The sequence below is a fragment of the Neovison vison genome, chromosome 9, assembly GCF_020171115.1.
Source record: "Neovison vison isolate M4711 chromosome 9, ASM_NN_V1, whole genome shotgun sequence".
Lineage (NCBI taxonomy): Eukaryota > Metazoa > Chordata > Mammalia > Carnivora > Mustelidae > Neogale > Neogale vison.
The window spans coordinates 97,448,667-97,474,675 of NC_058099.1; the positions used below are offsets into that span (position 1 = coordinate 97,448,667).

Below are 26,009 nucleotides of genomic sequence, written 5' to 3' on the forward strand. Positions count from 1 at the left end.
CAATCACGCCAGCAGGCAGAGCGGGGGTACCTGGGGCGACCCCGTGGGCAGGACGGCGGGCGGGGTGACCTGGGGCGCCACTGCCGGCAGGGAGGGGGGCTTTGTAGGGAGACCCTGCGGGCAGGGCGGGGGGGGGAGCTTTACCAGAGGAGACCCTGCGGGCAAGGCGGGGTGACCAGGGACGACCCTGCGGACAGGGCGGGGTAATCTGGAGGTACCGGAGAGCCTCATAGGTAAGGCGAGGGTACAACAGAGGCCCGCAGTCAGGGCGAGGACTACCTGGGGCGACCTTGCGAGCAGGTCGGGGATGTACCTGAAAGGCCCCCGTGCCGGCGCACCAGGAAAGAGCCGCGTCCACGCCGCCGCCGGGCGTCCAGAGGTGATGCAACGCTCGGACAGCGCTGGGCGGAGAGGAAAAGGCCGGTCCACTCCGGCCAATCAGCGTGCACTCTCCGGCACCCATCAACAACCCGGACCCCGATTGGTCCCGAGGGCTCCGGCCCGCCCACTTGACGTGCGCAGCGGTGTGCGCTGGGAAGGCGGCTGCGCTCCCTGCGGGCGTTGTCGGGCGCGAAGTTTGCTCGGGGATGCGGACTGTGGGGCGCGGGGGGTAGCTGCTGTTGTGCCCGCTAACTGCGCGTTTTACGCGGGTGGTGCGGCCCGGACCTGAGTGACCATTGCAAGGTTTAGGGTCGTGGAGACCTGCGGCGGGCACCGTCACCGCGGGAAAGACCTGCAGCGGGACACCGTCACCGTCACCGTCACCACGGGGTCGGAGAAGGCGCAGGGCCCAGGGACTGAGACAGTTGTGCGCCCTGGCCGGGAGGTAGGCGCCAGGGGCCCCGAGCCGCCCGCGGGGCTTGTCCTCAGGGAAGGGCGGCGGCGCTGGCAACCGCTGGGCCCCGCAGCCCCTCCGGAGTCCCCTGCTTCCTCCCGCACAAGCTATGGTAAAGGGCCACATACACACACGTTAATAGAACGAAGGGAAGGAAATGCCTGCTGACCAGATTTAGTTATTACTGTTTTAACATTTCCTGTGGTGAAAACAGTGTATTTGCTTTTTTATCGATCTACTCGTTTACAGTTTATTATCACTGCTGTGGGTCTGCCCGGCACCTTCTGGATCCGCTAGTTAACCAAAGGGAAGCTGGAGCCACGCAAAGAGCAGCAGAACTCAGGCTTTGCCACCAGAGACTGTGAAGGGAAGTTTAGGCCTTCAAAGTGCAGAATAATTCTGTAGCAGCTTACTGCATCCGTTAGAGGGACAGAAGACAATCACCTGAGACTATCTAGAAAGCATAGCACCTATAAGAACACTTTGAAAAATTTTGTGCATTCATTCAACAGTCACATTCCAGGCGGAGTCAGGGTCTCCTGCATTGCTGAAATGGGAAACCCTCTAGGCAGGAACATTTACTAGTGGTATTTCTTCATCCTACTAGTACTCTGCTTTGTGCAGTTCATTTTTACCATCTGTTCAGACACTCCAGATTAGAGCAGGATAGAAGACTCACAGATAGACGTGTCCAAGAAAAAAGGTGGGGATGACGTGTCTGATCATCTCAAAGTTGGATTGAGAAACATTTTGTTATTGTTAAAAGGTATAAGCCTAAATCCAGAAAGAAGTTGAGCAAGTGGGAAAAAAGTTAAATGTCAAAATCCACAACTTGGTTCGGAGTTGACCCCTCACTTGTTAGATTAGGAGTCAAAACATAATGCCTAAAACGAAAACCAGGAAGGGGAGCCGGGGTGGCACAGTCGATTAATTGCCCAACTCTTGATTTCAGCTCTGGCCCTGATCTTGGCTGGGGAGATAGAGCCCTGCACCCAGCTCTGTGCTTAGTGTACAATCTTCAGATTCTCTCTCTCTCTCCTGCCGTCTCACTTGTGCCTGCACGTGGGAACACACTCACTATCAAATCTTAAAAAAAGGAAAAACCAAGAAATCAGAGTATAAGCATGTTAGGTAGAGATATGGAAAAACCAGAGGTCACAGATAAAAATTGTTGAAGATGGTTGTATTTGGGGAGTAGGAATAGGGAATATTTGACATCACTTGTCTGCTTTGAAGATGGAGGGTGTGACAGATTTAAATATGGCCAAATTCCTTGATACTTCTCCCACTGAGAGGTGACATTGTGTCCCCTCTTTGGTTCTGGCTGGGCTGTATGTTGTGACCTGCAGAATATAGTGGAGGGAGACTGGCACCTTTTGCTTCTGAAACCTAGTTGCCACCTGGGAGGAAACGCAGGGACAGGCACTGAGTGAATCATCTTGGAAGTGGATTCTCCAGCCCTGGCTGAGCCATTCCACTGACACTACAGGGAGGAGGTGTGAGGGGTGCCAAATGAGTCCGGAGCAAATTGCTTTATTTGTGAGCAAAATTAGTTTATTGAGATGACTTGTTAAGCAGCAGGAGGAATGTATAAATGTAATCTACATGAATAGAAGGTGGAACATTTGGATTATTTGTCCTGCTGAGTGGTGGTTCTTCTATTTTCTGTCAAGTCTTGGAAACACAGGAATCCCAAAAGACTCTTGAGCTGCATAGTTCTTTGGACTTGTTTATTCAAAAATATACGTACCACCAGCCCTCAGTTTGTTCCCTGGATTTAAGAGTCTGTGATGGTTGGCCTCCCTGTCTGTCTTTCTTAGTTGCTGGAGGGGAGGTGGGAGTGGATGGGATGACTGGGAGATGGGCATGAAGGAGGGCACTCGGTATAATGGGCACCGGGTGTTAGAGAGACCTGATGAGTCACTGCAGTCTACCCCTGACAGTAATACTACACTACATGTGAACCACAATTTAAATCTTGAAAGAAAAAAAAAACATGTATTGGGCAACCACTATGTGCTAGACACAGTTCTAGGCAGTTGGGACACAACAGTCAATAGACAAGATGACATCACAGCCCTCTAAAGTTTATAATCGGTTAAGATATAAATTAATAAATACTTTAATTCCAGATAAACACATTGGGGCTCAAGGACCATCCCTGGGGGCTGTCTCTGTAACACAACTCTGAAGAGAGTGTGGTTTGACTGGCGTACCTGTCTTGAATCCTAACCAGGTTGATTTAAGGAGATGTTAAATCTGTTTCCCTCTTTGGACTCAAGAGTCCTGACAACTAACTTGGATTCTTCATAAGCCTCTGGTCAAACTGGAATTTGGGGCTTAATGATTCCTGGAGGCCAAGAACAGGAAAACTTGACTTAGCATCCTTCCCTGGTCCTCACAGAACTCTTCTATGATGCTTGGCTGAAATGTCTTGCATTTCAGTTAGTTGTTCATCAGGACACAAGTACAGAACTCAGACTGATTTATATTCAACTTCTTCTTCTTCTTTTTTTTTTTTTTAAAAAAAAGGACAAAATGGAGGTAAAGTATATTCTACACAATCAAAAATAAATATTTCAAGTAGCAGATAAATCACACAAAGCCAAATTTGGAAAACACAAGTGCTCTTACCCACACATTTAAAAAGATGTTACATAAACCTTGCATTAGAAATACCTAGCATAACTGAGGATAGCATAAAAACTATGTATAAAAAATTTGGAGGGATTATCCTGTGCTTTATTTAAAAAAAAGATCAGGTTAAATTTTCTGAAGAATTCCTTAGGTAGAGATATACGGGAAATCCACATTCAAAGAGTTGTATCGACCAGGCAGATTTTGAATACTCCTTCACTGTGAATTCTTCTTATTTAAGATTATTTTCTGTATCATCCAAATTCCATAGGTGAGCCCTCTTCACATTCGTATCAAACCCAATGCTGACTGTTACTATTTTGGTTTCACTCTCCTTTTGGCATCTTTATGTTTCTTTCGGCAGTCCTATAAAAACATGACACCTTTGTTAAAAATAAATTAAATCATTTTCAAGGTGTTCAGTAACTATAAAGTAAAATTTGAATTATTCAATGTGAGGATTATGGAAAACATTATGGGAGTGCTCACTCTGAAGGAACAGGGAATATTCAAACTTTTTAAATGCCTGCAATTGAAAGTATATTTTAATCTCCCCCAAATCTCATGATTTACTGTTACTTAACAAGGATGGTTGGAACTCAGGCCCCTAAGTTGGCTGCTCTGCAGATTGCTAACCTGTACCAGGTATGGCCCAACCTAAACCATGCCCCGCCCTGCATGATGAGCATTTATTTTTTATTTTTTATTTTTTTTAAGATTTTTATTTATTTATTTGACAGAGAGAGATTACAAGTAGGCAGAGAGGCAGGCAGAGAGAGAAGGAGGAGGAAGCAGGCTCCCTGCTGAGCAGAGAGCCCGATGCGGGACTCGATCCCAGGACCCCAAGATCATGACCTGAGCCGAAGGCAGTGGCCTAACCCACTGAGCCACCCAGGTGCCCCATGATGAGCATTTAAATCATGGTCTCAGGTTCACACCTTACCCCTACTCTCTTACACCAGAAAAATATTAAAACAAAGATAGCACCATATCTAGGAGACAATCAATATGGAGGTACTCACCATCCGCAAGCTGTTTGTTCTGGCCTCCCAAGAATTCCTGCTAATGTTATTTCCCACTCCTCTCCAGAATAAATCAGAACCTACTAGGGGAAAATAATAAGACAAAGTGGGAGATTAATGCCTTTAAAATGGATGGTATGCTAGTACTGGCATCATCAAGGGCTTCAATTCTAGTTCACACCATTTTTTCCCCAATTTATACTAAGAATATTTTGTCTTTTACAAAATGAAAATGTAGCACTGCTTACACAGCATAAACTTACTGTTTATGTATTATTTACCATTATGTATCTTGGTTTTTGTTTGTGCTAGGGTTTTAGGAGTTCACCAAGAGCCTGAACTTTGAGGGTCCTAGAAACAGGAGTTTTGCACGTCTAGCATCTAAGCAGGTCCCCATAACAAAGAAGTTCTTGTGATACTGAATGAGGAAGGGAGGGTGAGTTGGAGCCTTCAGCCTTCTAGGGCTTAATAAGCCAACGGCATCAGTCTAATAGGGATGGCTAAACCACACGATAGTTCAAAGGATCACAATTTTTGCCAAATACTTCTTTTCCTGGATGCATGTGACTCGCAGTGTGAGAACTGTGCCATTTCCTGTCCTATACCATTTAAAGGAGAAATGTACTTACCATGAAGTCTTTCATCATTCTTAGAAAAAAAGAAAAATCTAGTGGTCTCTTTCTCAGGTAATGATGCTTCTCTGAAGCAAAAAAGAGAGAGAGACAGACAGACCTGGGTTAATTTAAGTATTTCAGATGAAATGTTCACACTGAAAATATAAATGAACTATTCCTTAAATAGATCTGCTTTACGTTTTGCTCGTTTTGCCCTGATTTAAAGTGACTCCACCCTCTCTCTACTCAACATTCTTCTCTTGTATCTGAACGGTTGGTAACAAGAGCTGTTTAAGTCCCATGCTGCTTGCTCACGGTCTCATCCCACTATTACTACCCCATCTGCCCATGTTTCCCGTGGGACAGCTCCAGGGTCCTCCTTCCAGACCCAGATCTTCATACCCCCACCCAGTGCTCCCCAGGTTGAAGAAGAGGAAATGGGCTCTGTCACAAAAAGGCTCAAGAACTCTGAAGGAGTTGAGAAGAAAATGAAGCGATCTTGTATACTTGTATCCGCATGTCTAACTCAGGTGTTACGCTGCGAGAAACTGCTTACCTGGGGCTGGGCTTCCGGCCTTCCGTTTCTTCTTCAGCAACATCTTCCTCTTCAGAGCTGCTGTCTTGGAAACGAGGGGCTCCCTGCCAGACAACCTTCCCTGTTTTCACCGGCTCAGCTCTGTAGGCATCTGTATCGTTATGACAATGGAAGGGGGCAGGACTGTAGCTGAACACACTCGTTTGGTCACTTTCACCCTGCACATGTATCTCTATGTCCAGGATCTTAACCACTAATTTAAAATAGTATCTTTTTAAATTTTCAATTAATTGAGAAGATGTCTTATTTTTTGGCATTGCCAGGGTGATCTGATTAGGAATATACTAACAGTATAAAAAGACACAAGAACCAAAGGTTTAAAAACAGGCAACATAATTTAAAAGAAGCCAAAAGGGTGGCACCTGTGCTAGCAAGAGATGCCTAAAATAAAGCATGATGAAGGAGACCAGGTGTCCCTGTCCCCTGTTTATTCATCAATGAGGAAAGGAACTTATGTGTACACTTTCAATTTCTAAACCCTCTTTCCAGAACTGCTGAAAAAGCTGTGGACAGTGCCCCAGGCTCCCGAAGCACCAAACTCACACCTCTCAGGTCACTGAGGGGTCTCAGTGCTCAGGGTTCTCACATGTGGCTCTCGGCTGTAGGAATTCCAGTCAGTGTTACACCAGCTCTGCTCAGCGGCGTGCGAATGATCCTGGTGCTCCAGGGGACAACAGAGCAGAGCACATGGTGCGTCACTGTATCTAACTTCTCCAAATTCTGAAACACTGGGTCTCTGCACCTCATGCTGGAGGACCACAGAACTGACACTAAATACTTAGCTGCCAACAGAGGGTGCTACCGTTAACTGCTCATCTTTAATGCAGCACACATTGTGGTTAGGTGGGCACATACTCTCCGGGATGTGGACACCTGCTTTTTACAGTGAACTTCCAGGAAAGCTGCATTCCATCGTGAGCACCAAGTGAGGAGAAGCAGTCTCCCTTACCAGGGAAGACTATCTCTAAGTTAACAGGCATTTAACTTTCGGCTCATGTTGCCTTAAGGGAAACCTCCTGAAAGGGAATGTGAACTTGTGCATACTGCTGTTTTTGTTTTTCTCCAGGTTTCTGGCATGTTTCCAAAGACAAAGTCTGAAAGGACTGATGTATCGATGACATAGTGTACCTGTATAAAGGCAAGGTGGCTTATTTCTTCCTTTCCCTTCCAGACGGCACTGACTTTCTACCAGTCTTGGCTTTTCTAACTGCATGTAAGGCATGAAGCTGTTTAGTCAGAGGGCTTACTACGTACTTCCTCGTGATTATTTCCACTCGGAAGAAGGAACGCTGCACATTACTCCTGGGCTTCCCTTCGCGTGGTATCTAACTAGACATTTGCTCCTTTAAGGGCAAAAACAATCTCGTGCTGTTAGACACAGCTCCTGGCATGTTGTTTTGACCTTATGATACCGAATCTCATGTTGTTCATTTAGGTGGAAGAAAATAATTCTTTCTTCAGCTAATGTTATGTCATACACTTAACGTAGACTCAATCCATTACGTGCAAGCTGCCGGATATGAAAATGTTAAAAAAATTTTTTTAAAGTACCTTCCTTTTCATCTTTAGTATCTGAATCAAAAAAGGAGAATGTGAACCCGCCAGGCTCCTCGGCCCCTGTCGTTGGAGTGGTGGGGTGGTGGATGTCATCTTTCTCGCCATCATGATTCTCACTGGAGGGTGTGTCGTCTTTTGTTTCGCTGGTAACTTTTGTAGTTTGAAATATTTCTTTTAAGTCTGCAGCAACGCTATAATACATCTCTTTAGACACCTCGGGCAGCTTCTCGGCCTCCTCCCTTTTCTTCCTCCGTTTTGCTTTACTGCAGTGACATTTACAGACAAGTGCATCACAAAGAGACCATCAGCTGCCAGAGATTAGGAGAACACCCTGGAAAACTAATCCCATTCTTTCAACAACCAAGAGGATCCACACATAAAACTCTACTCATAAAAGCAGAACCTTGACCAGTAAGCTTTTAATACACAAAACTACGTCAAACAGCTCCAAGTATTACACATGAATTATACCCTCCTCCATCCTCTGAACTACATTCCAGAAATCACACCTAAGATACTAGCATTAAGAAAATCACTTAACAGCATTAAGCCTGTAACCTCACCTGCAAAACAAACACGCTAAACCAGGTAACTTCTAAGTCCTAAAATTCTGTGAGTTTTACAAAATTGGTATAAAAATTTTGGTCATAATTAAGTTTTAGGAGTGAATTATAAACATGCTACGTCTACTTTGTCTTGATAAGAAATGTTGATGTTACTATAAACCTGCTCTGCATTTATTTTCTTTTTGACCTCAGACAAAAAGTTACATGGCTGTTTGCCAATATTGAATTTTAGGTATTTAATGATTAAAATCCTTTTTCCTATTAGACTCCACTCCACATATCATGAGTAATATTGGGCCAAAATTCTAACGGTATTACCTAAAAGAGTAAGTTAACAAGATAGTTAACTATTATAACTACTATAACTATTATAACAAGAAAGTTAGTTAACAAGATAGTAAGTTAACTTAACTGGTTCTTATTGGGGTAGACTATATCATGGAAAGAATCTTTTTTTAAAAGATTTTTATTTTTATTTTTATTTATTTATTTATTTATTTATTTGAGAGAGCACAAGCAAGGGGAGTGGCAGGCAGAGGGAGAGGGAGGAGCAGATTCCCTGGCTGAGCAGGGAGCTCAACATGGTGCTCGTTCCCAGGACCTTGAGATCATGACCTGAGCTGAAGGCAGACACTTAACTGACTGAGCCACCCAGGTGCCCTGGAATGAAACTTGTAATACTTCATTTAAAACACCAATCTGGGGACGCCTGGGTGGCTCAGTTGGTTAAGCAGCTGCCTTCGGCTCAGGTCATGATCCCAGCGTCCTGGGATCGAGTCCCACATCGGGCTCCTTGCTCTGCAGGGAGCCTGCCTCTCCCTCTAACTCTGCCTGCCACTCTGCCTGTGCTCGCTCTCTCTCTCTCTGACAAATAAATAAAATCTTTAAAAAAAAAAACACCAACCTGGCTAGGATTTAAGACCGAGATGCCTATGGAACTGAGCTCTTTGAAAAATGGTGTACTTTAGGCAATTCCATGTGATTATCCTTGAGGCACCATGTGGTGGTTTTAAAAGTGGTCCAAAGATCCTTTGATACTTTTTTAAGATGTGGAAGTTAATCCCCCCATTCCCTGGTGTGGGCTGGACTTCATGATCCCTTGAGGCATGCACTAAGGCAGAAGAGATGGTGTGTGACTACTGAGGGTCACAGAAGGTACCGCAGTGCTGTCCTTGCACTCCCCTGTACAGATCAGCAGCTTCGGGGGAAGCCAGCTGCCCTGCTGGGAGGGCACACAAACAACCCAATGAAGAGGCAAGGAACTAAGGCCTCTAGCCAACAGACATGTGCATGGGTCATCCTGCAGGCAATCTCCTGAAAGCCCCTGAGCCACAACTACCCAGAGAAGCACTCCCAAATTCCTGACCCAGAGAAACTGGAATCTAATATATCTTTAAGGCTTCAAGCTATTGAATTTGGGGGAAGTTTTTCTACACAGTGATTCAAGAGTGTTGCAGAATTTGGTATCTAGTCATGGGGTGCTGCTCTAACAAAAACCCAAACCATAGGAGGGGCTGCAGAGCCCAGGTAATAGGCAGGTCTCAGAAGGCAGCAAGGATGGTGTTACCAAGCGCCTGAAGAAACTGTCAGGAGGAATCACACAGCCACTGAGGAAGCTGCAGGCTGGTGGCAGGACAGTGAGGGAAATGCTGTTGGAACCCAGAGGAAAGGGATCGCTTGGCCTAGCTCTGCCACCGCACAATGCTGAGCAGCACTGTGTCACCTCTGTTAAAGCAGAACTTAGGAAGTGCCTATGAACAGGGAGCGAGCTAGGAAGGTGTCAGGAAGGGTATGAAGGTATTTGCCACTTGTAGTACAATGTGACCAGACACTGAACCTAAAGACATTTCTTATAAGGAACCGAGAGCTCATGGTTTTGAAGACCTCTAATTTCTAGAAGGCAAAAAACATGATATTTTAAGAAGTGGTTTCTAAGTAAAGATCCAATCTAAGACACAGGAAAACACAGTGTAAAGCAGGTATTGGCAAGCTGGGCCCCAAGGACCAAATCCAGGCTGCTGCCCATTTATGCGTGGACTGCTGGTTAAGAGTATCTTTCATGGGGGCGCCTGGGTGGCTCAGTGGTTTAAAGCCTCTGCCTTCGGCTCAGGTCATGAACCCAGGGTCCTGGGATCGAGCCCCACATCAGGCTCTCTGTGAGGCAGGGAGCCTGCTTCCTCCTCTCTCTCTGCCTGCCTCTCTGCCTACTTGTGATCTCTCTGTCTCTGTCAAGTAAATATATAAAATTAAAAAAAAAAAATACCATGCAGACCAATGGATGGGTATGGGTTACTATCTATTTCTCTCAGGGTCTCAAATGAGATTAATTCCTATGATCCTGCTACAGAGAGAAGCAGCTGATTTACCTTTCCTTTGGTTTATCATCGCTCTTCCTTTCATAAGTGGCGTGGTCATGCCTCGTTGGATCGTAATGTATGACATCCCTGTGTAAACAACAGACAGGAGTAAGCTGGCAGAGAGAAATCAGAACCTAATGCAAAAAATTAATAGCAAATTATAATTCAACATTGGGACAATTCCAATTTTTGAGCAAGACAAAAATCACATGAAGTATCAGGATCTTGTTATAAAGTGGTATTTTAAGTTACCCAGTTTTGAGTTTCCCTGAATCTTTTAATTAAAAATTAATTTACAGATACTGAAATAAATACATACAAAATTGGATCTGCATAAAGTATTTTAGTGGGAAAAGTGATTAAAAGTATAGAAAGGAAAACTGGGGTCTCCTGGCTGGCTCAGTCTGTAGAGTACGTGACTTGCTCTTGGGGTCATGAGATCAAGACCCCTGTTGGGTGTGGAGCTTATTTTAAAGAAAAACCCTGAAAAAACAAAAGAAAGGAAAATTGATCACGTTGTTGATTGTAGAAACTGGTGTATAGGTCTTTCAATACACCAGTCTCTATAAATAATGTGTTAAAGTTTTCTATAATAAAAAATTACATTTATATAGTTCTACAGTTAATATTTAAACCACTGTCCAGCTGCTTCACTACTGAAAGCAATGTTGCTATGACATCTAACAACAAAAATAGAGAAAAAATTCAAAGTTAGTTTCCTGAAGTGAGCCACTGGGTCCACAATAAGTATGTTTTTAGGGTCTGATATATTTTGCCAACTGCCCTCCCCAGGATGTCTAAAATAGCCTAGTGTTAAACTGAGTTCAAAAGGTACATATGTCAAAGGGAAACAGGGTGGAGCAGAATGGAACATAGATCACACCTAAATTTCTTGGCAGGTAACGATCCTTTGTGCGCAGAATTGCCCACAGTGGTGTGTAAAACACTCTGCATGACGTCCAGGGCTTTGAGCTTCTCTGCAGCAAGTTCCTCTTCCTCCGCAGTTTTCTCATCATTTACCTCTTAGAGGGAAAGGCAGAATTAGTATTCTTTTGGCAAACGTAACTTGAGCAGTCTCAATCATAAAATAATCATCAAGCACTTAAACATGGGCAAAGCTTACTGAGACAGGAGAAAGAAAAGTCCAGCCCTGTTTTCCCAACCTCCCCGACCCCATGACCCTCAGTGCCACAGGGAATCCAGAAGTCGCATGGCCAGTGAACGAAAAGCCCCATTTCCACCTGTAATTATGAAGATGAAATCTGCATTTGATAGCGTTCAGTGGCAAATCCAAGTTCTTAAGGTAAAGATTGACAAATGCAACAGAGCAAGATACTCATCACAAAACCACAGTGATTACAGACTCTCGTTTTTTAACTACTCTAAAAATGAACTTAAATTACATAACGACCTAAAGATGAAAGGTGGTAAAGGATGGCAATTCCTTTTACTCATAACATGTTACAAGATAGTCTCTTGGTCTCTGGTTCGGTAATTAAGTGCTGCAGGAAGAGACCCACGGGTCCTACACACACAAGACATCGTGGCCCCAAATGCTGTTCTCTTCAACTAAAGGAAACAAACGTTAGACAACAAAGTAATGAGTCTGGACTGCAGGCCAAAATACAGAGCTCTAAGCCTGGCAGACTCCTGAATTCACTGCAGAAGACAAGCAACCAAGTAACAGATACCAGAATAAAGCACTAGTTTGAGCAAGTTCTTTACAGAAATGCCTCCAAGTGTCTTAAGGGTTCAAAGGAGGTAGAGAGTAGGTTCAATTCCATCAAGAAAAGCTTTAGGCAGAGTCTAAGGCAGGCAAGACCAAGCAGATCCCCTAGTGGGAAGGCCTGCCAGGTACCGGGAACAGAAACAATTTGGGACCAGAAATAATAGGAACAGAAACAAAAGGAACACACGCACTGAAGAGAGTGTGAAGAGTTTACTTTAGGTTGGACGGGATGGATGTGCTAATATGTAACAACTTTCACTCTGATGTGTAAGGGAAGGCTGAGGCCACAGGAAACCTATGAACCCTGGGCAGAATATATACCTAAAGGCAAAGGGAAAACCAGGAACCAAGAATTAGGAAGAAACAAGAGTTACGGTGTGATGGGAGCAGAGGGAAGAGAACATGTGAAAGTGAACAGGGACAAAAGCCACAGACAGGCTGAAGAGGCTGGAGCTGGACGAAGTGAGCAAAGAGCCCGAAGGTCCGAAAGCAACGACACAGTACTCAGCGCCGGCTCCACGCTCTGTCTGCTGCTGCCTTCTCGAGAAACTGAGCAAGCAGCTCTGATGCGCAAGCTGGCGTGGACCCCGGAGAACTTACTCTCTGAACCCTGGTTTCCAGAAACATACACTACACAGAAAAATCACCTCAACGAGATCAGAGAGTGCATTTCCAACAAGAAGCCACTGCTTCTGAATTAGGTGCAATTTATTTTTTAATTTCAAGTTTAGAACGCAAAAGATGGGAGTGGCAACGAGAAACCTGGCAGGGCGGAAGGAATGGCTTTTTGGGGGACCTGAGGCCTCACTGTGCCCACAGAAAGAAGGGCAGGATGAGCACATGCGTGAGCAGGGTGACAGGAAGTGTGAACCGTGAGGCCTAAGGCTCGGGAAAGATTAACTCGGGGAGGAAAGAAAAAGGCATGAGGAGAAGTCCAGAGATGGGAGAGGCAAGCAGGGACCTCACCGGAAGGGCTGCCCTCCTGGTCAGATGGGAGGTGAAGGCTTTTTTTTTTTTTTAAGATTATTTATTTATTTATTTGACAGACAGAGATCACAAGTAGGCAGAGAGGCAGGCAGAGAGAGAGGAAGGGAAGCAGGCTCCCTGCTGAGCAGAGAGCCTGATGTGGGACTCGATCCCAGGACCCTGAGATCATGACCGGAGCCGAAGGCAGCGGCCTAACCCACTGAGCCACCCAGGCGGCCCGGTGAAGGCTTTTTCGAAGGGTTAGAGTGCAAGGTGGTGTGGAGACAGTCTGGAGCCGCTGCAAAGGAGGAAGTCCTCGGGAGCATCACAGCTGCGAGACGCACCCGCATCGGACGACTCCGTGGTGCTCTGCTGCTCCAACACCCGCCCCTGGCATGCACCCTGGAGGGAGGGCAGCTGCTCAACTATCTCCCCTAACCTCACCAGGGCCCCTCCGGCCTCCTCTAGAACAGGGACAGGATAGAGGAAGCCGGTCTTTGGTGGAAGCTGTTCTCTCCTACCCTTTCAGGCAGCTTCAAGCTATTGAAATTTTCTGAGTAATTCTACCCACAAGCTCAAGCAGGACTGCGTAAGCACCCGTGGGTCACAAGCCACAGTTCCAAGTCTTGAGGCGCAGTTTCTCCTACACCAGATGACTTCTCAGGGTCCCCCAGCTCTGACATCAGGACTGTTTGGGCAGGGACGTATTTACCTTCCTGTTCCTCTTCACTGTCACTTTCCAGAAATCGGGAGTCCATGCGGAATCGGTCGTCAGTGCCGAAATGAGACTGCAAGTCCAGGAGCTACACAGACACGCGGGTAGCTGGGAGCCACGTTCCCCAGGCCGCGCTCCCACAGGAGCCCCTCCAAGTGCACCTCCCTCACCCGAATTCACTACATTAGGGTCGGCATACCCTCATGGCCCCACGAACCACGCAAATAAATACCGGAAGCTCCAGGGCAGCCTGCACTTACCCGGAGGGAAAAACCCCGTCACCAAGGGCCCAAAGGTGGGATTATTTTTAGTCTTCACTAACCTTCTGCCCGGCTCTGCCCTCAAACTGAGGTTTAATTCTGAACCTGTGACTGTCGTCTTCAGAGCCAGATTCTTCATCCTCGCTGCTGTCAAACAGCCTCCCAGAGGCTCTGTTCACGGACTCCTGGAACACAGATGCACACGCACGTGCTTTGTTAACAGTGGAGGCCATCTGTAATTCCTTCCTTAGGCAGTCTTCCCTCACACCGAAGAACCAGGAGCCCAGATGCATCTCCCAGGACCTGGTCACTCATCGGGAGGCTCCCGCGCAGCTGGACGGTGGGTGCAGTTATTCCGCTTCCTGCAGGGCTCCGCTACTACTTGGGCTACCTGGCAGATGGTGTGGAGGATAGATTCACATGGGGGAGAACCTCCAAGGTCCCTGGTGTTCGTGTGTGGTGGTCAGGGGCGCTGGGGATCACTGCAGCTCAGGAGGGCTTGATGTTGAACGTGGCAGTTCTGGGGAGGTCCTGGTGTGCAGCTGGCAGAAATGGACTTGCGAGAGTGATGGAATGCCCATATGGGCATTCCTGGGCTATTTACCTTCATGGGCTCCTCTCCCGGGTGGCTTTGCTCCTCTGTTTCACTGTCAGAGCCAAAGATGATGTGTGTTGGCTTGTCCTCTGGATGACCATCCTAGAGCAGTCAACAAAGGCATTACACCTTAAGAAAGCCCCTTGTCTCCTTCCCTCGCCAAGGCCCCTTCTCCTTCCTTAGAGTGAACCCCACCAACCACAGTGTTTCCCAAGACGGAAACGTTAAGACTTCTTCCTCTCCAAGTCCAGTTGGTCCCCAGGTTTCAAGTATGGACCTAGCTGGTATCTTTTAGATCTATTCCCATTGTCACTGCCTTCGTTCTGGCTCATGACCTCCCAAAGACTCCCTGGTTCCAGATTTCCCAATTTGACTTGTTTGTCATGGCCTAAAAAAATCTTGCCCAGATTGCGGCTGGTAAATGTTTGCTGTAAAGGACCAGAGAGTAAGTATTTTGTAGGCCACATATAATCTTGATTCTTCTCTTTAAAAACCCTTATCAGGGACACCTGGGTGGCTCAGTTGGTTGGACGACTGCCTTCAGCTCAGGTCATGATCCTGGAGCCCCGGGATCGAGTCCCACATTGGGCTCCCAGCTCCATGGGGAGTCTGCTTCGCTCTCTGACCTTCTCCTCGCTCATGCTCTCTCTCACTGTCTCTCTCTCTCAAATAAATAAATAAAATCTTAAAAAAAAACAAAAACAAAAACAAACAAACAACCCTTATCAATGTAAAAACCATTCTTGGCTTGAAGGTTGTACCAAAATGGGCCACAGGCTGGATGGCCAGTGAGCCAGAGTGTGCAGATTCCTGTTCCATGACATACATGAAGCAAATCTTCACCCTTTCCTTTCCATGTTCACAGAGTAAAGTCCAACCCCCACAGCTGTCCCACCACTTGCCCTGCTCCTCTCTCGGGCATCCTCATCTCTGCACATCTCCGTCACGCTGACTACAAACCACTCCCCACAAATGTCTTTCCACTCCCTTCCTGCCCACCTGCCACTACCCAACCAGTCTGCACTGATCCTTCTACCTTAGACGTGATTCAGGCTGAGGAAGGCCCCCGCCCCTCCTCCTGGCTGACTTGCTGGGGTGTATGGGCACGCTTCTCTCTGGGCCCTGTGCCTACCACACTGTGAGACAACGACCAGCAGAGGCAGGGACCACAATCCTCATTTCGAAGTCTAGCACTAACTGTGAGGTCCTGGGACTTCGCAGACACTCAGGGTTGTTGGAAGAATGCATAAAGTCAGTATCTTGAATCTTAGTGAGATATGTATTACTGGCAAGTGACTTATTTGCAAATTCAGACACATTAGGTCATGTCACTAAATTATGCCAGTTATAGTTTCCAAACGAAAAGAAAGCATGAGGAAAACTTTACATTAAAACAAGTAAGAATGTTTTCAGTAAACAAAGTTCAAACTCAATTTCTCTGGTATATACTAAAGACACAAGGTGACAAAAGCTTCTCTCTCAAGCGACACGACATGAAAACAAGTGGGTGCTGGAACAAGGAGCTTGGAGGGGCACGCCAGCCTTCACGGGAAGGAAGGGTGGCCTCGTGGCGCCCAGACGGAATGCACTCACCAAGTCTGCCAGGGCGTTATGAACCAGCTTCTTCCGCACTTCCTTTGCTTTCTGCTTTGCCTCCAAGGCTGCCAAACGCTTCTGATTGTCTTCAGCATGCTTCTCCTTAGTGCGAACATCTGACCAACTGTTCACAGAAAGGGGGAAGTTGGTGTTGCTTCCCCGAGTATCTCTCCTGGAGGAGCCCTCCAGTGCTTTCCCAGGCATCGGGGGGCTGCTCTGTCCAGAGACTTCTCCGGTCTCCCCTGTCCTGTGGTGGCAGTCTTTATCAAAGTCTACCTTGGGGGTCTTCGCACCAAGACTTAAAGATTTATCTTTTAATGGCAACAGACTAGAAACAGGATTTCTACCTCCGTCTTCTGAACTGCGAGGGGGCACCATCTTATGATCCCGGCTCTGGAAAGTAGAACGCCTCTTTTGAGGCTGAGTTTGGTTTGGGTCGTTTGTCTTCTTTGCACGTTGGAGAGGAGTTAGTTTGCTTGATGAGCCATTAGCAGGTGGGGACCCCTTCTCCACGGACATGCTGCCTGGACCAAGTTTCAAGGAATTCTGATCTTCATTTATATTGTCAGAGGCAACACTCTCTTTCAAGGGTTTTTTTATCGATTCCTTTCCATAGAGAGAGCCTACTCCCTTGAAAGCCTGGAATTTTGGCTTTACGTTGTCTTCCTTTGGTTTCTGTTTTCCACAGGTGTTCTCTTCTCCTTCTAAAAGGGCAGCCACAATGTCCTCAGGACAGATACACGGCCGGGCTCTGTGCAGGCCACCTGGAGTCCTGTCACACTTGGTGGTGGTCTCCTGGCCATCACCCCCACTCTCAGGATCTTCTTCTGGAACCTGCAGGTCGCTGCCAGCTAGCTGTTCTAGATCAGCTAAGGTGAGCTGCACACGGAGGCAGTTTCTCATCATGGCGTCGTACTCCTCATCTCCTGCAGACTCGGCAGATTCTGATGCAGAACCCGCATCTTCCCTGCTGCTGCAGTGGGCTGCAACCCGGGGACTGATGGCTCGCTCTGGGTTGGTCTTTCTTTTTTGTGCTTTAACACAATTACTGGAAAGCTCACAGTTTTTCCTATTTTCTGAAGATGTTTTCTTGTGCACAGGCTTTTCCATTTGTGAAAACTCTGCACTGTTTTTGACCTTATCAGTCTTTTTCTTTGCTGCGATGATCTCATCTGTATCTCCTGAATCATAGTCACAATCGTTTCCCACACCTGCCGCTGTTACAGAACACAGCTTGGGAACACCTGACCTGAAGTCTCCCCCTACGACTTCAAAGGGCTCATCTGCAGAGTCACCCACTGAAGACCATGTAGTTTTCCCCAGGCTTTCCTCTCTCGCGATCAGTAGTCGTATCTCTTCTTCAGAATCGGTATCATCATCAGACCTGTGATTTCTGTGCCTGGTAGTTCCCATGCCAGAAGTCTGAACAAACATATTGTTAAGCTTCTGACTGTGAGAAGCAGAGACACGGGGTAACTGAGCAGTAATGCGCTCACAGGGTGCTTCCCATGCCACCTCTTGTTGTGTGGGATGCAGACTCCCCGGGACCATGTGGGGTCTTGCTCTCACAGCTGGGGAAGCAGCAGATGCCTGGTTCTTCTGTCCTTTGATCTTCTTCTGGGGGGCGCTGTGAATAGCACAGAAGTCCCCTCGTCGCTTCTTACTCATCGGGTCATCTCCTCCTTCCAGTTCCCAGGTGAGGCTGGACACAGGGGTGGCATGTGTGACATCCTCTGATATCTTCTTTAAGTTGTGGCAGTATTTTGATGGATCATACTTCATTATGTTACCAGAGTCAAGGAACAAAACACAGGCACTAGGTTTTAGGAACACCTATCAATGTGGTGAACCACAGGAAGTACTGTTTGACCTAGAGCTGATCACTTACTTACCTTGCCCTCTCTTTTCCATCGAACACCATGAGACTTCACTAGGTGACCTTACGGTCTGTGGCACTGGCCATGTCCAGAGTTAAAACTGAGCACCATCACAGTTAATTGGCAGAACAGCAAACCCATGCAGATTTTCTGTAAATCTGAGCTGATACCGTCAAGCAGAGCACAGAGGGACACACAGCTGAGCACAGCTGGGCGCTGCCTGTCCTTTACTCCAACCACTTTGGCCATTCCTGCCTCCTCAGTCCTGGCATATCATAGTTCTGATTCTTCCATCTCAGTAACATCTATTCCGCATTCTACGTGCTCTCCACATCTTGTCTTTATCAGGAAGCTAATAATTCTTTCCTAGGCCTGTTTTGTTGCTGACATTGTCCAGAAAAATTCTAGTTAATGTCAAAGTGCTGTGATGACAGCTAGCATTTGCTGGTTTCCTAACACATATGAATAGGCAAGTGTAAGTTGCTTTCAGCGATCACTCCTGAAAAATCCTTTTAGCACTTTAGTAAGTAATAAAATAGCATCTGGTAACTAGTGAATGCATGCCAAATACGTGCGATGCGCCGGGCAGTGTCTGTTGTCAGCTTCACACTGTCCTTCAGTGTCCTCCGCTCTGCCGTCAGGGGCTGCCACAGAGGGAAGTCTGAGAGGAAGTCCGTTTTCCCCGACATTAGTCCTACTGGTGGGAGAGCAGAAACAGATGTGGCCAGTTCTCCAGGGGTCCTGGGGCACAGGAGCTGTGACCAATGAGGACACCCCTCTCTGCTTCTCTAGCCCCAGGGCAGTAGGGTCTGCCACAGCTATGCATCTCCGGCAACCTGCCCATCAGCTCTGTGCTCCCCAACACTTGCCGTCTGTACTGCATCCCCTCGGGAACACCTGTGCTGCTTCTGCTTCCCGACTGGCAGGCAGGGTTACAGCTTGTCCACAAGTCCACCACGCTGGGAATTCCCAGACAATCTGACTTCATTTCCTCAAGGGAAAAGACCTCCGCGTTTCCTCGTCCAGCATGCACACTACTTCTCTGCCCACCATTCTCCTGCCTGTCTGCATATTCCTACCTCCTGTTTCCTCCTGCCTGGTCCTCTTCCCATGACTTTCTACTAATGGAAAGCATGCCCCACCTCCCCCCAGCACCTTCTTCAACCACAGCCAAGCCCCTTCGCCCTTCTTTAGCACTTTGATCAATGGCTTTGAATCCATGTCAGCCCAGACAGGGGACATAAGAGTTCATCAGTACAAGTGCTTCACTGCTGTCACTCACGAGCATCAAGCCTCCCCACACAAACCTCTCATTGCTTCACACGGAAGCAGTTAGGTCTTACCCTGCCTAGAAATGAATATTTAAGCATCGAAGATTAACTGACAGAGACAGGGAAATTCTAGTGGGATAAAGTGAATTTCTGCAAGTATCCATCGCTGTGGTAAATAAGAAATTACTTTGAAAAGTCAACTGCAAAGGATATTTTACGTTTATGTTGATTCTTTAGGTGAAGGATAGGTAAGACTCTTCCAAATTTACTCACGACCCAATTCTAAAAGAAAAAAAAAAAAAAAGAATACATTTACTATATATGTTACAAATGGAAAACAATAACCATACTGCATCAGCACAACTTTAAAAAAAAATCAAACTCACAGTGGGCCATGATTACTGCTGGGTTCTGTTTTTGATGAGAAAACAGGAGTTCTCAAAAAAAGTGTATGAGGAAAGAAAAAAGAAGGACAAATGGGGCAGCTGTCAGTCTCATAAACCATGCAGGACACTAACAAAAACAATCATTAAAGGCAAAGCTGGGACCAGCCTGTATGCTTCACCACCGATGTCCCTTCGGGAGACCTACCTCCACTTGGGTTTTGATTTCTTTCCATAAAATGAGGGAGCACCGTGCTTACCTGAGACTTGTAAATGCACTGTGAAAACGCTAAGGACTGCCTATGTTCAGTGCTTCAAAGCGAGGGGAAAAGCAACTGCTCTAGACATGGCACCCATGGTCTCCCAGTCTCAGGACTCTGTTCCCGGGCTACTCAGGCTGCCAGCAAGACTCACTTTGTGCCCTGGCACTTCCGTCCCTGGCACAGCTTTCACATGGAAATCCACCACTCCCATCTTTTCTAAAAAGCTGGTGTTGCCTATTGTTGATTTTTCTTTCTTTGCCTTTGCTTCTTCTCTCTCTTGGGCCAATCTGAATAAAAAAATACATATATATAAATGAGAGAGTTAAAAATAACCAACCAAACAATTAAGTGCTTTGTTTTGGTTTTTATTTTTAATACTGTAGAACTGTCTGACTGGGTGTTGTACATCAACACTGAATCTTAGAACACTGCCTCAAAAACTAATGATGTATTTTATGGTGACTAACATAATACCAAAAAAAAAAAAAGAGCTGTCTGACTTTATAGTGATCATTTAGGGCCTCTCAATTTTCTCCCTTGCTTATTTACTTTTAGCATTTTCTCCATCCTTAATCCCTTCACTCTTCATGAGGAAGAGGTGTTTTTCAGAGCCCAATGTGCCAAGTCCTGATTACTTCTACCCTCTTACTGAAGAGAATGCAGGATGCCATCTGAACCTTCCAATTCAAACTCCCCCACCTTATTCAGGACTGGACAGCTGCACTGCCCAGTCCTCACGGGCCTCTTTGCCTCCGATCTCTTTTCCATTCCACTTCCCAGAATGATAGTCGGACTCAGGCTCCTCAGGTGCGCCTGCCCAGACACTCCCGAGCAGCAGCACAGCATGCTCACCCCGCTCAGTTCCGACATAGAGCAGGCACCGAACTGCTACTGGATAAAGTCCCACCACTACCCCATTCACAGAGGCCCTGAGCTGAAGAACAGTCTCACTTTTCTCACCAGACCAGTCCTTCAAAACAAGCCTTCAGTAGGCTGCTCGCCACTTGTTTCAGACCTTGCCATTTCGTGGGCCTAGAATAATCTCATCAACTCTAGCTGTATATCCCTAAACTATTTCCTATTTAGAAAGCTCCCAAACCCATATAGTCCTTTCTCCCTGACAATAATACCTTGCAGAATCTTAAAACACTCTAATGGTTATTACACTGTCTTGTTCTTAAATCACTTACATAATTAATCTTCTGCCTCTCATTCAGGGACTTCCTATCACCTTCGTGTCTTTATATGACTCTAGCATTTTTTTTTTTTTAAAGTTTTTATTTATTTATTTGACAGAGAGAGATCACAAGTAGGCAGAGAGGCAGGCAGAGAGAGAGGAGGAAGCAGGCTCCCCGCTGAGCAGAGAGCCTGATGTGGGACTCGATCCCAGGACCCTGAGATCATGACCTGAGCCGAAAGCAGCGGCTTAACCCACTGAGCCACCCAGGCGCCCCTATATGACTCTAGCATTAACAGCCAAAGTCAACATTAGCAATTTGGTACTATCTATTAAAATGTTAAATGTCCATAACCCTAAGATAAAAGAACTACCTTGTGGATATAAACCCAAGGAACCCATGCACTAAGCAGGAGTCATTCTCAAGGGTCATCCATTATGAGAAGGAGAAATAGTCTAAATGTCCATCATCACAGGGATAACCAAGTACCCTATGGTATGACTATTTTCAGAAAGAGTAAAAACAATCATTTCAAAAAAAGGGGGAAGATCTACATCCCTACAGAAGGTTGAGTTTACAAAGGTGAAATAGGTATATATAGTTGAAGTTAAAACACATGTTGGGGGCTCCTGGGTGGCTCAGTCGGTTAAGGGTCTACCTTCGGCTCAAGTCATAATCCAAGACCCAGGGATGGAGCCCCTTCTCTCCGCCAAGCCTGCTTCTCCCTCTCCCTCTGCCTGCTGCTACTCCCCTTGCTTATGCTCTCTGTCAAGTAAATAAAGTCTTAAAAAAAACCCGTGTAAATGCATTGCATCATCTTTTTTGGTGGGCCTGGGGTCATGGGGAGTCACAGTTGAAAGGATTTTAGCTCTATTTGTAATGTTTGAATTTGCCAAGTATATAATAACATTATTACTTGATAGTTTCAAATCAATTAAGTGAATGTATAAAACCATTTACAATTTAACAAAATAGAGTTTAAATCCATGCAGAACACATCTTACCTGTGCAAAAAACTTTCTTTTGCTAGCTGAATTTGTAGTGTTCCACCTTTCCATTTTGTTTTATTTAAAACAGACATACCTATAAAGAAAAGAATTGTTACTCAAGTACACGACAATGCAAAAACACATGGCAGCATATGCTTTTTCTAATTAACACCAAGAAAAAGTACCAAGAAAAAGAGACACAGAATAAAGATACTGCGACCTGGAGAGAAAGGACCTAGTCTCAGCTGAGCCAACCACCCCAGGAGTTCTTAAGCTCTCTATTGTCCAGTGTTCCTGGAAGGACTGAATGAAGCAATGTGTAAAATGTAAAGTGAAATTTATCATTCCTCCACAAAGTGATACCAGGAACCTCTGGTGAAACACCTGACATTCATTTAACATTTTATGGTTATCTCCCACACTAAAACTATAACATATGAATGTAATTTCAGACAATGAAATCCTATAGAACTTTTATTTATCACCCCACAGTAATTATCGCTGTGTGACTTGCAAATAAATTAGGTGCAGATGACTAAACTGTGTTTCAACTCCTATGCCCTAGTAGCTGATTTTTCTCAATACCTGCTATCACCTTTGTAATAACCATGAGCAGAATTTCTACACGGTCTGTACTATGCTAAGTACTAACATATTACTCAATATAATTTTTGTGGTGATACCATGAGGTCAGCAGTATCTGTCATATGCCAGATAAAAAAATTGGGGCTTTTAGTTTAAACAACTTGTCACAGGTCACACAGCAAAGCAGATGTGTTCTTAACCACTACTTATTTCTCACTGAATGACAGGACAGATCAATTTTTTTCACCCCAAGGAGAACAAAGAAGGCTCATGGCCCTCTTTCTTCATTGGCATGTTCTCTTTTCAGTGTCTTGACTTTCCAGCCTCTAATAACTTGCACACATTCCTGTATCAATTATCTCCCCCTCCTTCTTTGTTGAAGGCCAGTTTGCCCTCATCAGCTCTACTAAACTTACCAATAGGGATTTCATAATTTTAGGGATATCATCTTTTGAGAGCATACAGTGAAGTTCTCTCCTAACGGTGCTTAATACAAGAATTAGCTGCCTGAGAAAGGAACACACCAGGGAGGGGGAGTATGGTATAATATCCAGTGGCCTATGCCTTATCAGGCAGTTTCTACGAACATGTGTTCTCTTGTCCAAAATATTCGAGAATACTAATTTTTTTTTAAAGATTTTATTTATTTATTTGACAGAGATCACAAGGAGGCAGAGAGGCAGACACAGAGAGAGGGGGAAGCAGGCTCCCTGCTAAGCAGAGAGCCAGATGCGGGGCTCGATCCCGGGACCCCAAGATCATGACCCGAGCCGAAGGCAGAGGCCCAACCCACTGAGCCACCCAGGCGCCCCTCGAGAACACCATTTTTGAGCAACGTGCTGCCCTATGTCTGCTGACACCAAATGGGATGGACGTAAACTTGCTGAATTGGAGGATTTTGGAATTCTTTCAACCATGGCTATTTCTCTAGATGTTTAACAAATGGCTGTTAAGGTTTAGATTTAGAACCAAAGTTATTTTAAGTTACACAGTTACATGGACTGGCAAATAGAATAAAAAGCATATGACAATCTTACATTTGTTCAGATCTGCTTCTGCTACTTCAATGTTGATATATGCAAAGACTTTCTGTGGGTTTCCTAAAAAAAAAAATAAATAATAAATAATAATAATAATAATTTATTTAAACTCTTACCCAGAGTACAATGTAAAATGATCAAGTTTCTAAACTTAATGACTCTTAGAATCTTATTCTTTCAAAGAAAAATCTTGTTTAGTTCTCATTGGATACAAAGACTGCATTTTTGTAAGCATATTTATCAAACTATTTCAAAAGAAATTAAGCCATCAGTTAAAGAAATGTTTCAATTATTGTATGTTAGTGATATTCTATACAACAGGACACCAACACGTAGCAAGTATTAGAATTCTAGCTTTGGAAATTGAAGGTTGCATATTTCAGAAAGCAGATGTTTTGGAATTTAGAAAGTCTTTTAATTTCAGAAATGTATTCTGGGCAAGTTCCACATTTTATATAACACCTTCAAGGCACAGGGCAGGGGGTTGACACACACAGAAAGGTATCTTATAATGAAACACAGAACTTTCAGCGAGAGGGCTAACATTCACTCTGGGGATCCATTATTTTGTGATACTAGATATAAATTTTATCTGCCTTTAACAACCCACGAAGGACTACAAACGTACCTTGGTCATCTTTCCGTGTGATGATCTCCACATCAGAAACTTCTCCAAATCTGCTGAACTGATTTTGCAGGTCAGCCTTGGAAATGTTCTGGCCAAGGCCACCCACAAACAGGCGCTTCACTTCTTTGTGGGCTTTCATGAAGGCTCTGCAAACACTCAGTGTGTTCTAGTGAGAAAAACAATTTTCTATCTACTTAGAAGAGTTCTTTCCCTTGGTTCATCTCATCTGAGAAAAGCCCCACTCCTTTTCCTGCGCCTTCTAATGTCAAACTGGTGGCCTGCAGCCGAGTTTCACTTCCTATTCCATTACTTCCAAATTTTATCCCTGAGACTCTGCTCCAGCCCTAAATCCATGTTTTCTACAAACACACTTTGGAACAGCACCTCTGCACACATACAGACCACCCAGGTACGGGCAAACTCTTTCCCTCTACGTGACCACAGTATTAGACTCTACCCACTCTCACTTATTTACGCGTATTTTAGGTGTTTTTCCTTTATTCATTCACACAGTTATTTTTTCACTTTAACAATAGATGACAGAGGGCGCCTGGGTGGCTCAGTGGGTTAAGCCGCTGCCTTCGGCTCAGGTCATGATCTCAGGGTCCTGGGATCGAGGCCCACATCGGGCTCTCTGCTCAGCAGGGAGCCTGCTTCCTCCTCTCTCTCTGCCTGCCTCTGCCTGCTTGTGATCTCGCTCTGTCAAATAAATAAATAAAATCTTTAAAAAAAAAAAAAAAAACAATAGCTGACAGAAATGGGATGTGGCCGGTTAACATGCTAAAGGCAGCTCTCCATCCCGGGGCGCCTCACAGTCCTCTGACATGTACACAGATGCTACAATCACAACGCTATTTCACAACACAAGCCCCTGCAAAATGCTCTTCTTCAGTCACAACGAGAACTGATACCACAGCTAATACAGGCTTGTTTGTTTGTTTACACACGTGCCAGCGTTGTAGGAGGCAGTTTGCAAGCCTCCCGTTTTTCACACAAGCAGAGGCGTGGTCATCTCCCAACGCCATTCGGAGAACTAATGGTGAAACCACAACTCTAAACCAGTTCGAGTCTCCGCTGTAACTCCTGACACTTCCCTAGTGTCACACGACCCCGTCCCTTCCCACGCCCCGAACCCACTCCTCACCACGCCGTCTTCCGCACCCAGCGGTGCCCAGGTCCCTATTTTCTAGTCACGTGGCCCAAAAGGGGCAGTCTGTCTTCCTTCCTACCGGATTGCCAATCCAGCCTGCTAAGGTTCCGGGACCACGCTCAGTTCCCGAGCTCTCTTCATTTCGTTTGCGGTCGTCTGGAGTACCGCGATGCCTCGGTTATCCTTCCCTCAATGTCTGCAAACGAGTCCAAACCGAAACTCCCTAATTCATACTAAAGACGATCAGAGTCTGGGGTTTTTTGACTCCTGGACTAAGACCGCGGAAGTGACAGAGCGGACGAAAAATACAAAGGCTCCTGGTCACGTGGTCCCAGGACCGCAGTCACGTGGTCCAGGAACCGCCTCTCCAGTGACGTATTCGGTCGGGTGGCTCCAAGGTTCACTGGAGGGGGGTGGGCTGCCGCGCCCTTGGGCTTCGAATTGGAGCCAGCCAACTCTCTCGGAGTGCAGCGACAGCTAGGGGCCAGCTGAAGTGAGGAATGCAGCGACTGCCACGAGCCCGGATACTGCGCGCGGGCGGCACGCGGGGGGGCGGGGGTCCCTCTCGCCCGTCTCCCCCTTTGAGCTTCCGGATGGTCTG

The 26,009-nt window shown here is 45.9% G+C and overlaps 2 protein-coding genes across 4 annotated transcripts in view; both read right to left on the minus strand.

Moving 5' to 3' along the window:
- The window catches only part of IARS1 (isoleucyl-tRNA synthetase 1), a 69,089-nt gene extending 68,663 nt beyond the window's left edge, over window positions 1–426 (minus strand). The window contains exon 1 of one of the 2 annotated variants that reach the window (XM_044266028.1): window positions 314–426. The gene's annotated coding sequence lies outside the window, so the exon portion shown is untranslated. Of the gene's footprint in view, window positions 1–279 lie in introns of both variants that reach the window. The other variant, XM_044266027.1, reaches the window with a different exon arrangement.
- A 1,945-nt stretch (window positions 427–2,371) lies between these two features.
- Window positions 2,372–25,697, minus strand: NOL8 (nucleolar protein 8). Of its 2 annotated transcripts, none has more exons than XM_044266030.1 (17): window positions 25,403–25,697; window positions 24,259–24,424; window positions 23,628–23,690; window positions 22,021–22,099; window positions 19,990–20,125; window positions 19,406–19,474; window positions 16,042–17,829; window positions 14,458–14,550; window positions 13,916–14,038; window positions 13,591–13,681; window positions 11,067–11,205; window positions 10,193–10,270; window positions 7,255–7,523; window positions 5,665–5,794; window positions 5,124–5,194; window positions 4,495–4,574; window positions 2,372–3,838 (listed from the first exon to the last, which is right to left on the minus strand). In XM_044266030.1, the coding sequence occupies exons 2-17, from the start codon at window positions 24,395–24,397 to the stop codon at window positions 3,788–3,790; spliced, it is 3,399 nt and encodes a 1,132-aa protein (XP_044121965.1). In that variant the 5' UTR covers window positions 24,398–24,424; window positions 25,403–25,697; the 3' UTR covers window positions 2,372–3,787. The 2 variants fall into 2 exon arrangements, with proteins under 2 accessions (XP_044121965.1, XP_044121964.1); XM_044266029.1 differs by having other exon boundaries at window positions 4,495–4,577.
- Between the last annotated feature and the right edge of the window lie 312 nt (window positions 25,698–26,009).

What these genes read in the sequence shown, in the direction of transcription:
- NOL8 (XM_044266029.1), bottom strand. Translation starts at nt 24,397, where the DNA reads ATGAAAGCCCACAAAGAAGTGAAGCGCCTGTTTGTGGGTGGCCTTGGC. An exon ending in AAAGAAAGTTTTTTGCACAG is followed by an intron (nt 20,126 to 22,020) that starts GTAAGATGTGTT and finishes TTTTTTATTCAG; the next exon opens with ATTGGCCCAAGAGAGAGAAG. An exon ending in AGAATCAACATAAACGTAAA is followed by an intron (nt 17,830 to 19,405) that starts ATATCCTTTGCA and finishes GACTCTGGTAAC; the next exon opens with ATAATGAAGTATGATCCATC.